The 14,375-nt window shown below is 39.5% G+C and overlaps 2 protein-coding genes and 1 non-coding gene across 4 annotated transcripts; 2 read left to right on the top strand and 1 right to left on the bottom strand.

Annotated features, from left to right (window-relative positions):
• Positions 1-930: 930 nt before the first annotated feature.
• On the top strand, positions 931-3,130 carry rpl23a (ribosomal protein L23a). The gene is made up of 5 exons (XM_034200724.1): positions 931-1,058; positions 1,966-2,146; positions 2,321-2,497; positions 2,779-2,848; positions 3,066-3,130. Exons 1-5 carry the CDS (start codon positions 989-991, stop codon positions 3,078-3,080), a joined length of 513 nt encoding a protein of 170 aa, XP_034056615.1. The 5' UTR covers positions 931-988; the 3' UTR covers positions 3,081-3,130.
• Positions 2,929-2,995, top strand: LOC117536988. Its single transcript, XR_004567650.1, has one exon. It is a non-coding gene; the product is annotated as a small nucleolar RNA SNORD42 (small nucleolar RNA).
• Positions 3,131-4,335: 1,205 nt separating the features above from the next.
• birc2 (baculoviral IAP repeat containing 2) lies at positions 4,336-14,307 on the bottom strand. 2 transcript variants are annotated; one of them, XM_034200710.1, is made up of 14 exons: positions 14,135-14,307; positions 13,298-13,364; positions 11,291-12,239; positions 10,905-11,185; positions 9,473-9,820; positions 8,718-8,988; positions 7,535-7,634; positions 7,349-7,427; positions 7,227-7,275; positions 6,871-7,113; positions 6,661-6,759; positions 5,407-5,562; positions 5,086-5,127; positions 4,336-4,761 (listed from the first exon to the last, which is right to left on the bottom strand). In XM_034200710.1, the coding sequence occupies exons 3-14, from the start codon at positions 11,382-11,384 to the stop codon at positions 4,568-4,570; spliced, it is 1,956 nt and encodes a 651-aa protein (XP_034056601.1). In that variant the 5' UTR covers positions 11,385-12,239; positions 13,298-13,364; positions 14,135-14,307; the 3' UTR covers positions 4,336-4,567. The 2 variants fall into 2 exon arrangements, with proteins under 2 accessions (XP_034056601.1, XP_034056605.1); XM_034200714.1 differs by having other exon boundaries at positions 9,518-9,820; positions 14,135-14,304.
• Between the last annotated feature and the right edge of the window lie 68 nt (positions 14,308-14,375).

The following is a 14,375-nucleotide window of genomic DNA, read 5'->3' as shown; positions in this document are numbered from 1 at the left end:
GTGGTTGTGTTATACGGACAGCTTTTTCATACCCAGCATATATGTGTTGTAGGTATTAAGAAAATGCCTGAAATTATACAATTAGTCAAATGTTTTTTGCTTATTTCTCATTGCTAAAGTTTTAACTCATTCAGTGCAAATGTTTTAGGATGCTAGTCGTAGGACTCAATTTTAAAACTTGCATTTAATGCCCTTTATTATAGTACAACACTATAATCATAGTTATTATAAGCTAATGATGGATTAATGCCCCATATGTTAATAATCAATGAATCAGTTCCCACACTAATTCTGATTCCAGTTTCTTTAATGTTAGTATTTTCTTTTTTACTTCTCTGAGTCAGAATCAGTAATGGGTTTATTGCCAGGTAGGTTCACATGTACGAGGAATTTGACTAGGTGTCGTGCATAAAAATAAAAAACAAAAATGTAAAAAGTACACAGCGAACTATATTAAGAACACTGTAATACAAATATAGTAAGATAGCAATAAAATAATGCAGCAATTTACATCGAAATAGAATGAAATAAATGATAGAATATAAAATATGTGCAGTAAGCATATTTAAACAATGTTTTAGTCATCAAGACATTTGACATATTGGGATTTTGGCAAACACTGATTGACATGTTTTACCAATTTCCTCAAATGTATAGATCATACAACTAAAGAAATAATCAACAATTCAAATAATCATTATTTGCTGCACTTGTTCAATCTTTTAAAAGGTACAAAATAACTTGAGTGAAGAGAGCTAACTGGTGACAATATTTGCTTCAGCTTGGCGGAAACAATCAAGCAAACCATGTCCCACATCACCATATGTCGTGTTAGATTCAATCAGCTCCTGAAACACGTATTCAAAGCTATTTGTAACCTATTTTTAAGCAAAGCAAAGGAAAATGGATCATCTTAACCCAATGGTTTACACACCACGCAAAACAAGTCATCTAAATATCGCGATACATCCGCAGTGAAATCTCGCCCATGCCATATACTGCAGGAAACCCCAATCAGCCTTCCTTTCTCAACATGGCACCGAAGGTGAAGAAGGAAGGTTCGTCAATCTTATGATTTTTTATGAATAATACGCGTAGTTAATACCTTTTTATAGCGTAAACGTTTCATTAGATATACCCACAATTAAAAGTTGAATTGAAAGAGGTTTAATTTACCTCAGGTTATTGCTGTCAAGTGTTTAAATATGTTATAAAACGCAGACTGCCTCACCGGCATGTATACTAAAACGTGATGCTAAGCTAATGTTAGCATGAGAGGGTTGACGCTACTTATCAAAAACGTTGACCGTTTACAGCTGTTATTCTGTCTTGATTGTGTCCTACAGTCTTAAACAGACACGTATTAACAAGTAAACGTTAATGAGTCTTGATAATAATCACCCTATTGGGTATAATGTGTTGGTGGATTAGCCGTTTTCGTGATGTTAGCACTAGCTCCACCTCAGCGGTGTTTGAAACGTTTGACTAGCTACACGTGATAGCAATTTAAGTTACTATTGTATGTAATATTGAGGAACATGAAATGTGCCAAAAACCATGACCAATTTGTTAATTTGAGTGATATAGTGGTTCTTTATCGGGGGGGAAATCCGGAGGAGTTTTGGCGTTTTCGTGCTCTAAATGGCTTTCAATTCTAAAGAGTAACGTTGTATCGTTCTCCTGCCAAGTGATATTTTGTAGAGATCTGCATTGTTATCGTTTGTAGCTGCATTCACAAGGGAATTTAATTTGAACGTAGCTTTAACTAAAGCCACTTGAAGAAAATTGTAAATGGGTCACGCTTTAAACTTAAGTACTCATTTTGGTGGGTTTGGCTTTTATGTACAACATGTGAAATTTAGAGGGATTTCATGTTTTTGGAAACTTTTCCAAAACGCCTTGCCGTTTATTACCATCTGGAGGAACATCAACAAAAGTCTAATAAATGTTATCTCTCCATTTAAGCTGTCCCGGTCAAGACTGAGGCCAAGTCAAAGGCCCTGAAGGCCAAAAAGGCTGTGCTTAAGGGTGTACACAGCCAGAGGAAGAAGAAGATCAGGACTTCTCCCACCTTCCGTCGCCCCAAAACCCTTCGTCTGCGCAGGCAGCCCAAGTATCCCCGCAAGAGTGCTCCTCGCAGGAACAAGTGAGTACAGCGACTGTTGAGAAGTGCAGGGTTTATACCTGGTGCTAAATGATGGTCAATGCGTGATTCAAACGTGTATATACCACTGATGCACTTAAATATTCATTTACAAGTTGACAAGCAAAGGCATGTTTATACCGTGATATAAAATGTATGAATATGTTCCTCCTGCAGGCTGGATCACTATGCCATCATCAAGTTCCCCTTGACAACAGAGTCCGCCATGAAGAAAATTGAGGACAACAACACACTTGTGTTCATTGTGGATGTCAAGGCAAACAAACACCAGATCAAACACGCAGTCAAGAAGCTGTATGACATCGATGTCGCCAAAGTCAACACACTCATCAGGTAAGAAATCTTACTCAGGCTGAACACTGTATCTAGATAACTGGAATGATGGCCCTAATGTGCACTAATTTCATTATATATATATATATATATATATACAGTTTATAATTCAAGCAAGAACAGTCTTGTGTTTTTATTGGACTTGATGTACGACATATGGGCCCTTAACTTGCAAAGTCTACATGGGTCTTCAACAACTTGTCCCTCTGTAAATATAAACATGATACACTCGCCTTCATGAGATTTTTCTTCTAACATATCTGTTTTTTTCATGTCAACAGGCCTGATGGTGAGAAGAAGGCGTACGTTCGTCTCGCACCAGATTACGATGCGTTGGATGTTGCAAACAAGGTGAGCTTTCAGCCATTCAACAGGGTAACATGGGATGTTCAGCCTAATGGGAGCATCTGCATGTATAAGTTGTCAAACCTGTGCAAGTGATGTAAATTTTATTGCGTCTGAATAAAAATGATGCACTCAAAGGAACCACTGATGCGAGAGTGCAGGTTCTGATGTATTTACTCTGTGGGTGGACATTGTTTAATGAATGTCTCTTTCTTCTCTACAGATTGGCATCATCTAAACTGTGGCTGGAAAGACTTGTGGAGGAATAAATATTTGTATAAACTACAACTGATTCAGTGTCCTTGTATGTTTTGAGTTGTCTTCAAATTGTTACACAATGGAAATGCTTAGGTGCGTCCTCCACTGACTTAGATGCTTACCAAAACATTTTCGGTAATTAAAGTTTAAAAGTCTCAAAATGCTACAACTACTGTCACAAACTGGATGAATGTGAAGTATTTTGTTAAAGGAGGATGAAAGCGTAATTAAGGAGCACTATTGGAGTGACTTTGATGGTTATTGGACTCTAATTCATTTGGATTCCCGCTGTATGAAGAAATTAAAGGACGGCGCGTAAATGGAAACAATTCACAAAGGGATTAAACTGTTTAAAACACATGCTCAAAGTAAGCCGGATTTTGCGGATTCAAAAGTCGTAAATCTAAATGGAGGAGACCGATCTGATCGGAGCAACGGACAAATCCAACTGAAACCGGCATGGACAATGACTGTTTTAAAAATGCGCTTATCTAGCAAAGCCCGGTTTGGACACTTTACGGGCAGAAGAAATATTTCTATCAAAGAGAAAAATATACATTTTTATTCAAATTTATTAATCAATTAATTTTTATATTGTAATGAAGAGACAATCATGTATTGAGTTACAATATATATATAAAAGTCTAAATATGATATTTGGCCTCAAATCATCTGAGGCCTGGTGCCGCCCCCCAGGTTGGGAACCACTACTCTAGGAGGAGATTCAGGTGATAAGGTGGGGGGGGGGTTACCTTGGTTGGCTAATGGTTACTCAAGCCAAAATCTGATCAGCTCATTTTCAGACAGGTTTTTATATAAATGGATCAGGACAAAGAGCAAATCTTTTTTCCTGAAACCTTCAGAATCTCTTTACACAGAGGGGACACGTGTTGATGTTGAAGAGACATGAAAAAGTGGATTTTGCATAATCTGTTTTACCAAGCACCTGGTATAACTGCCTGCTTAGTTGTAGATATGGAGTATCACATGTTGTACCAGGTTGCTCAAAAAGACTAGCATCACCAGGTGTCATTGAGGACCCTTAGAACATGATTAGTTTTACTTTGTTTAGAATACTGGAGATGTGGTTTATACATCAATTCCTTAAAGTCACATTTTGAATATGTATTTTTTTATAAGTGAACTTAACCCCATGATTAGTGAGTGCTGATCATATGATTAGTCAGCCCATTAAGAACACATTCAAAACTGTTACATGAAATGCACTGCTGTGGTTATACAATCTCAAATAAATTAAGTTTAATACAATCTTAGGTCATTTAACAATTAGTAATTAAAGTTTGTCAGAAGTTTTTACAGATAAAATGTATATAATTCCCATCAATAATGTACTTCACCCAGAGCTTTCTACTGATTATAACAACTGTAATATTGGATTATATCCTCAACTGTATAAACATTTCTATCATATTGCTAACAGTGTTGTGAGACTGAACGACTCCCCGGTTATGAGAGGAAGGTTCGGACCGTTCCTTTCACCAGGCCTCTGCAGATTGGACACTTCCTCAGCGACGGCGCACACTCTTTGCACACCACCAGGTGTCCACAGGGGATGAACACGATGTTGACTTCTTTATCCATACACACCTTGCAGGTCCGCTCCTCCTGCAGGCGCCGCAGCTGCTCCTCCATGGGGAGGTCTGCAAAACAAAAGAGAGACATTTCCAACCTGCAAATCCAACACGATGATCTACATGTTTGACGATGATAAAAGTGAATTAAATAGAACATTTTATTCATTATCAAACGTTAACAGAAGACTCATTTACTTGGAGGTATATTTAGATAATATCTCACATCAGATACAATAGGCTGTTCATCTAACATTGAAATTTCACATCATGGGGCCGATATTAAGCAAAGATAAACTTATCAAAGTAGAAGTTACAAAGTGCTTCAAAGATAAACAATTAGAAATCAAAAACACAAAAAAGTTAGTGAGTTTTTAATGCTCGTCTTAATACCTGAAATATCTTGGCTTGGTGATGCAGCTTCGTTAGATACGGCTGAAAATGTGAAAGTTAAAATGTAGTTAGCTTAGACTTTGGTTTATAAACAATGAAGCAAAAAAACAACACAAAAAGCAAGAACTTTGAACTTCTTCAGAGCTATCTTATGCTTAATACTTGGGCTTTTTAGACAGAACAATGTTTGCTCTGGAGTTGAATAAACCACTAGACCTTTTTTTAAACATGGCAGTATTAGTTTCATGACCAACTGTATTGAAATGTTTAGTATGAGGCGAGCACATACTGCATGATCTCCTCGGTGTTATAAAGACATACCCATGAGATCTCTGAGCAGGTGGACGTCGTTTTTCTGGATCCAGTTGCGGAACACCTCGGCTGCGGCGTTTCCCTTAGTGAGGATGAGCTCGATCAGCCGGGCGGTTTGCTGCTGGGCCGACGTCTGAGCCTTCAGACCGCCGTACTCCTCTGTGGCTGCAGGGGAACAGGAAGTATTACTCACAGCGGAGAGAACTGAAGACGCTAAAGCTGCATATTCGAGTCTCTGTCTGAATTCTGCTCAACAGTTGCTTATCAGTCACGCTCTGAATGTTATTAACTGGTGAACAACAGTGTACATTTTGAACAAAAAGCCATCCTTGTTGATTTCATAGACTGCTTGTTGAACACAATCTACTGTGCAGCTCCGTCCGACTCATGAAGCGCTTTGTCTTTATTTACCATTCATTTTTTCCTAATGTAGTAACAAAAAAACATAATTTATACAAAGCGCTCTTACTTACCTAATGTAAGACCCTTTCCTACATTTTAAGACCTCATCGCCACTTGGAGTTTTAACCGGTTACCTTGGCGACACACTTTACCTCACATTGACTATATACAGTATTGATTGTCCTTCCTCCTTATCTTCCAACCATTTGGACGCAGACTTGCATTTCCCCATAACGATGTTGTTTAGCAACCGGCGTAAACGGACCTTCGCGCGCTATCGAGCAGTGAGCGTGCGATGTCCTGTTCAGATGACGTCACATCCAACGGGATGCCATAAATAAACTACACAGAATCACACTACACACCTACGCAATGATTACATTCAGGCAGACTGTAGAATACAACCTCTTTGGACAATTTATATACTTATTGAAAACAAGCTACAAAATCTAATACCTTGGAAAATGCCGTTGAATACTTTTTAATAGCCTTCATTTTCATTAAATTGATTTATCAACTTTTAATACTTTTTAAGACCCCGCGGACCCCCTGTATTCCCTTTATTGCAACACTGGTCATTTTCAGGTATCATCAGACATGTAGCTCTTAAAACCTAAATCCTGCGTCCCTAAGTAACTAGCAACTGTCCTTTCTACAAAGTTCCAAAACATTTAAAAGATGGGGCAACAGTTGTTAAAGCAGATTGAATCCAATGATTAAAAAAGAGGGCCTCCCATATGCGGAGACCGCTGCCTTGTAAGCCGATTCGAACATTACCTCCCCTCTGTTTCCCCTTTCACTCTATTTCTCAAATAAAGGCCGTCTCTGGCCGACAAAAAGAAAGAAAAAGTAGACGCTTACAGATCACAGTTTGCTCCCTTAAATGCTCCAGCACTGGCTCCACACTCTTCAGCCGCTGGATCAACGCTGCCTGGTGTCTCTTCACAAAGGTGAAGCCATCTAATGTAACAGAACAAAATGAAATGATTCAGAATGCATGAAGATAGCTGGATTTCATTTTGGTTCATGTCAGTGGAGAATATATTTGAAGGTATTTTCCGTCAGCTGTACCTGATGCCATTGCCTCGGCCACCATCTCTCGCTCCTCCTCCCTCTTCTGGTCCTCGGCACTCAGCAGGTCTGAGACCAGCTCCTGGACGGTGCGGTAGTTCTCCCCGCTCGTCAGGATCTTGCTCTGGACGGTTTGCTTCACTAGACTACGCTCGAAGCCCATCTCTAGAGCGGACTTAATCACAGGCGTGTTCATCATCACTGCATCCTCGGAGCGCTCCTCTCCTGGGCCGAGGTGAACTACTGAGAGACACAGAGAGCACAAACGTCAAGCTGGTTGAAAGCACTTCCTGTCTTTCAAGGACTCTTTACATTGTGCCAAAATCCATTTAGTCAGCTAATCCTTCCAAACTCACCAGGTGGATCCGTAAACTCTCTGGAGCGGCTGTCTCCATTTGATAAAAGCTTTTGGGGGAAAAAAAACATTTATTTAAAGACTTGTTCTCTGCAAAACGTTTGTGTGCCGCTCGCTACCAACCTGCTCAAACAGCCGAGGGAATCGAGCCTGGATCTGGTGAACGAACTCTTGTCCCTTCTCTTGGAGCAAATATTCACACCTGGAATAAACCAGAGGAATACAAACGTATAAGTACAAAGGGCTCTGGTACACACATTTTGAACCAAAATGAAACAACAATAAAACTGTATTTGAAACAGCATTTACCGAGGGAACCATTTAGCGTGTTCCACCCAAGGATCGTCTCCGGACTCCCAGCAGCGCAGGCCTCCGTCGCAGCAGAAACACTTAACGTCATCATTACGACCTTTAGGGCAAACAAAGGACTTTCAGTGCGACGGGTCATTTGAAGGGGATTTCAAAGAAGAAAACATGTTTTTTCTGATAAAGGACTGTTTCAACTGAAACCAGTTCAAGGCAGGTTTGTTTCCCCATCTTTCAATTCTGCTTTTGCCTGAAACCCAAGTAGTTTACCGAAAAAAATGATATATTTAGTATTCGAATGAGTTGTTAGAAACCAGCTGTCCCCAAACGGGGAAACTGTTACTGAAAGGAAAGGGAAAAAACCTCCAACCTTTGAATTGACATTATCTGTAAACTCGGTTTCGTTTAAATGACAGCTTGAAGATTTACATTTCAACAGCATTTCTGTTTTAGTGAAATACCTACAACAGGTTATTGCTATAAATTAAAAGGTACATTAAGAATGTAACTTCTGGGAGGTATATTTTATGTTGTGGTCCTAAAGAAATGCGTTTAACGTAATACAAATGGTGCCTTATACCAGGAAGGGTGCACATATATTATTTTCAGAATTAATATATGTTATTTAGTTTTGAAAATAATCAAAGCTGAGATCTTTTTCTTTTTTTTTCGGTCTCCTTTAACCTGCAATAATTAATGTTGGGAGAGCGCAACAAGCTGTGAACACAACACTATCATATCACTATTGAATTGGGAGGGATGAGACCCTCTTTAAGGGTCACACGTGCAGAGCACACACTGTGACATGTGTTCTCAGCTTTTAACCCATCCTAGTACCAGGAGTCTAGTACTAGGAGCAGCTATTGCACAGCGCCCGGGGAGCATTGGGAGTGAGGGGGGAAGGGGGATGTCCGGTGCCTTGCTCAAGGGCACCACGGCAGGGCAGGAGGTGAACTGGGACCTCTCCAAGTAGCAGTCCACACTCCATATTTAGGTCTGTTCGGGGACTTGAACCGGCTACCCTACAGCTCACAGTCCAATCCCCTACTGACTGAGCCACTGCCGGACTCTAGCATTCAAAGCTGATAATGCAGATATGGACCGGCTTTAGCCAACATTCAGTGTCCTTCCAGCAGCTCCTCGTCAGCGGAGTCTGATCAGCTGGTCTCTGTGACATTATCCGTACCTACATAGTAGAACCCAGCTTTAGCCAGCTGGTCGGGCCGGACCGGGATACGAGACGGCCAGTTGACAAACGTGAGCAGCCTCTCGTCGCTCAGCTGCATGGCGTTGTTGGACACATTGTTGAGGCCCGGGGCCCCTGAAGGCAGCTGAGAGGAGACTCCTCCGGACGCCAGCGACACGTTGTCGGCTCTGTCCCCTCGCACAAAACGACAGTTCGGATAATGCCTCTGGTGCTCGGATACGGCTCTGTCGCCTGGCTCCCAGTTACTCAACTGCAAATACAAAACAAAAAACTTCTGTCATGTTTCCTGTTAAAGAAATGAACCCTGAAACACATACAACCTGCATGATAATAGTATTGCCTTCTGTCCACTATCGTTATCTTTTAGAACCCGTAAACATATTTCTTCAGGCAATTATTATTAGTGATACTATACTATGATTTATATACGATGAGGACTTTTAAATGACATTGTTGCTACATACTACTTAGCATACAAAATGATGACCTTTCTTCCTATTTTATGGCATACTATGCTAGGAACCTTTTCATGTCATATCATGAAATCCTACAGGTAAAATGTGAAGTAGAACAGGGCCACAAAAGACCACAAAATATAGAGTGAAAATAAGATATTCAGTTTCAGTATTTTTGAATGTGACGGAGCAACATCTCTAAATCAAGCCAGGGTGAGAGCTATATGCGGGTTACATTCTACGGTTTGTTACACCTCGTTTCCTTCTACATGTACACACTCTTCCATAAGGCAGTGGGGTCGGTGCCTCCGTGAGGACACACACCTGTCCTCCGCAGCTGAAGCAGGCCACTCGGTCGCCCTGGCCCAGGAAGTAGAAGCCCGCCTTGGCAAGCTCGGAGGGGGTTATGATGGAGAGCGTCCACGGGTGGAAGGAGTCCAGGCGGTTCTGCTCTCTGCGCATGCTGGGGTTATGGCACGTCGGTCTCTGGTGGGACATGTCCTCAACACCCCGAGAGCTGAGCGGGCTGGAGGGGGGGGGAGCAGAGAAGGCCATGTTCAGGTAGCCCGCCGGCTCCTCACCTTGGTTTACTACCGGGTTAGGAGCAGCTGGGCCTGGACCAGAAAGCTGGAACAACAAGATGCAAACTAAATATGAAAATGTACTCGGGTAGGTTAATTCTACGAGGAAATGCAACAACAGAAGACAAACAAATTCATACCAAGGAGTAGATTTGTTTCTCTATGAACAATTATATTCAAAGATTCAAAGGTTTTATTGTCATATGCACAAAATACAAAGAACAAAATACATTGATTGATATTGATTATTTAGCTATGGTCACAATTAGTTCTATTATACGTCTTTTTCGTTTTATGTTAAGTGTATGTTGCATCGTTGGAGGACACTTAAGATTGTCATTGCCAAAACCCACGCAGTAGACTTGTCATATAACTAATAAAGCCTTTTAAACTTACACATTTTAAAACTATTTCTATAAATGTGTGTCTAGTCATTTTTTCTTTTACTTATTAGTTATTTTCTCACATTCCCCTTTACATCCAATAGTACTCTAATTTAAAGAACAGTTTATTTCACAAGGGGTCACAACATGTTTAAGGTCTCAAATCCTAACACTTAAACATGAGAATATGAAAAACAAAATGATCAAATCAATAATAACACTGAGAACGTCAAATAAAACAGGTATAACAAAAATAAAATTAAAGATGGGTTGTATAAGGTCATCCTACAAATTACAATAATACAGTAGGGCCGTGCGATTATGGCAAAAATAACAATCACGGTTATTTTTGGTCAATAATTGATATCACGATTATTGAAAACGATTATCCATTTACTTTGAAAACATCCATTTATTGAAAAAATAATGTTTTTAACAGTTGATTACCCTGAACTTTAAGTATAATTTAACTGAAAAAAACAATACAATTTTTTTTTTAAAAAAACAATAAAAAAATAAATAAAAAAACAATTACATTTAAAAAATAAATAAAATTAATAATCGTTTTATTTCGATTACGTTGTTTTCGTAATCGTTGCAAGCCAAAATCGTAATCGAGATTAAAATACGATTAATTGCACAGCCCTATAATACAGTCTAAGTCTTAGGAAAAATATCCATATACCAGAACATTTCAAAAATAAATATTCGTCTAGTCATTTTTAAAGAAACTTGTATTGATCTTACCGGTACAGCTGGAGCGATGCGGAGCGGGGAGAAGGCGGAGTGCGAGGAGGAGAGCAGGTTGGCTGTGGACGGGAGGCTCTGGATGAAGGAGCAGGAAGGAGAGAGCTGCCGGTGTTTCTCAGACGGACAGTCTCCCGCCTGCCAGCCATCTGCCGTCACGTTGCACCTGAAACACTGCACACGGTCGCCCACGCCGGTGTAGAACCAGCCGGCCCTCGCCAAACTCCGCTCTGTAACTCCTGAAGCTGGGAACCGGGCAAAGGTAGAGATGCGGAAGAGCTCTGTGGGATAAAAAGGACATCATACTGACACATCAATTTTTTTAAAGCACATCAGAAGTTAAAAAGCTTAAATCTAAAAGACAACACAATTAAAGAGAGTGGTACCTGAGGAGTTATCATATTGCAGGTCAGGTGGAGGCCCGTTGCGACATAATCCCATCAAAAAGGGGTTGTTCTTTAGTTGAACAAGAGTTTCCATTTTTTGTATTTAAGTTTAGAAATATAAAGGTAAAAGAGATGTCCTTAAAAGGGAAAGGGGTTTGAGAGAACCCAAGGTCTTGCTTTCTTACAGCGACACACACTCACACTGCAACAGAAAGTAGAAGATCATGGGCCGAGCATGTGGGGAGGGGATGCAACTCAAATCAAAAGACTTCAGTACAATAGAAAGTGAAAGTAAGCGTGGTTAAGTTTGAAATGAAGTGAAGAAACAAAACTACCAGTTCAGCCACCACCACCCTCACGTCATAGGCAAACACTGCCTGAGGTTCCAAAGGACATGAAGTCATGTGTTTCCCTCTAACCTCCTATGTCCAACATAAAGCCTGAACTTTACACCTGGATCCATTTCACCTTTCCCTTCAGAAAAAAAAAACATTTAACTGCAGAAACGTCTACATTTCTCTTTCAGTTAAAGCCCCAGTGGATGTACGTCCAACAAAACACATCCTGTGCAGTAAAAAACAATAGACTTTTTTTAGAGAGTAAATTAAATGCATTCTCAGAAAAAGTGTTTTTCTCACCCTGGGTCAGTATAGACTTGATTGTCTTGTATATTAAGCACAGGCATGCATGACCCTTTTAATTTAATCATGTAGAATGTGATTATTTTAACCAACATTAGAAATTAAATAAATATCTCAAGTGAACACACAAACACACACACACAGACCAAGGGATCATATGCTCTCTCAAACCCCTCCCCCCTTCTAGGACATCTCTTTTGTAGGTGTCTAATCCGCCATATTTGAATACCAAAAACCAAATTAAAAAAAGGTTATCCTTCTTGGGTGTGGATAATGGACCCTCCTCTTTCGGTTAATGATAGCAGGACCTGTAGAAATTAAGAAAAAAAACAGACAGAAAATGTTAAATTGGGTTCAAGTAGAAATTCTTCATGGAGGATTTGAACCTCTTTAAGTCTGTATATGTTAAGGCTTTGCCAGGTTCATCGTGACAATAAGCAATGTTCAATTAGGTCTTACTTATATTCAATTATACCTGAAATTCAAAGAATCAATTTCCTGTTAATTTTGTGCAAACTGAGGTTAGTAAAGTGTTGACCAAGTGGTGAATTAGCTACACATTCACATTATAATCATAACTGGTATTTTCTTTTGGCAGGGTCACATTATGCTAGGGGCCTTTCTCATTTCAGGATGTTGTGCCTCCTCATCTCCTCTCTCCATAACTGAGGAGGGTTGCTGAAGCAGCTATGGGCGTATGTTTTCCTGAGCTTTAAAAGAAGTATAATACACATCTGGAATAATCTCTAACCATGATATAATCCCCAAGCAATACCACCCCTGTTTTAACCATATTTGTTAATGTCATTTCACCTACAGTCTATGGTTGATACACATCACCCAGGAACTGCTTTGTTCTAATAAATGGTTCAAAGCAACAATTATAAATCAATCAAAATCTATCCTGGTTATTTAATGACATAGATAACAGTTAAAGCTGAATTGAACCACAAAATAACTAGTCAAACGGGAAGTGTCTGGAGAGCAACGTCCCATTATCCATTTTGTACATAGTCGAACCTTTTCTTTGCCTCCTCTCCTACTGTCCTAGTTTCGCCCGTGAAGGGGGATAGGAGATAGGAGTCAAAGACAGGAGTCAAGGCACTTGTAAATCAAGTCAGATATACAAAAAAAAAGTAATATCCAGGTATATTAACATATTAACGCCCCACAGAAACCAGTTTGACAAGACCAACCGACATTAGCATGCTAACGCTAACGTCTGTTAACGCGACTAACTGTCAAACACGACTCATTAGTCTTTGCAGCAGCACGGCGGAAAGAAAACTAAATTGTCTGAGTTGAGACAATTAATAAGACGGCAAGGTAACATGTCATTTCCAGTAGCATCACTGAGTCTACTCACCGTTTCCCAATTCAGTCGGTATGGAAAGTCCCGACTCGAGACCGTCACAGATCACCACAGCGCATGACTGCTTCCGGGTATGTTGAAATGAAAATGAGACAGTCAACAAAATATAAAGAATGTTGCTGGAAATCCCTCCGATAATATTAGAACATCACGCCAAAAATCAGCATATTCAGATGGATTACATAAAATACATACATCGGAATCACCACGATTTTTACCCGGGCTTATTTTTTGTTTCATTATCTGTCCTCCTGGCAAACCAGGACATTCAATCACTTCAAACACACTAATGCAACTATTTTATAAATGGATGATTACATGTAATACTGTAACGAAGTGTGTGAAATCCAGCCAATTGTACTCACTTATACTACATTTTTAATTTGTAACAAAATGAATGACAACCTCTATGTGTGTCAAATCCTATTAGTCAACTCCAGAAACAAGCTGTTAAATTCCAATCTACATAAAAAAAGTATACAAACATTATTGTTACTTACTTATGCAGTATTGGAATAAATACTATTTGACATAAGTGATGTAGCAATACTGCACTGTGAAAATATGGCTAAAATACTTCAAAAATGTATTTAAGTAGAGTAATCAAGTAAATGTACTTAGTTAATTTCAACCACTGTTCACATCTGTAACCCTACTATATATCTGAGGCCACATTCAAACATGAAAATGTACAATACAATTGTAAAGAGATATTTAGAGATGTTACGAACGGAGCATATAGTAGGCTATACAATTGAAATACCCAGAGCAATAACAACAATACTATTTTAATCTTAAATCAATGGTACAAGGAGCATTCTTGATACTTACATAGAGGCTTTGAAGACAGCTATGCAAATGAATCATCAGAAAGAATTCTTGAATGAGGTTATTATAGATTGCTGTACTTCCCCTAACTTCCTGTTGTACAACCACCCCTCCAGCTGTGATGTTAATCACACTACATGTCTACTTTCAATAAGGAGTGGCATACGTTTACATATTAGCCTGTGTGTTTTTATGTAAAGTCCCTGTAATTTCTTCACATTTTCTCTATGTGTGTCACCTTTCT

The sequence above is a fragment of the Gymnodraco acuticeps genome, unplaced genomic scaffold (genome assembly GCF_902827175.1).
Source record: "Gymnodraco acuticeps unplaced genomic scaffold, fGymAcu1.1, whole genome shotgun sequence".
Taxonomy (NCBI): Eukaryota; Metazoa; Chordata; class Actinopteri; order Perciformes; family Bathydraconidae; genus Gymnodraco; species Gymnodraco acuticeps.
Note: the sequence above shows the minus strand (reverse complement) of the source record. Positions and strands in the feature narration are given on the sequence as shown.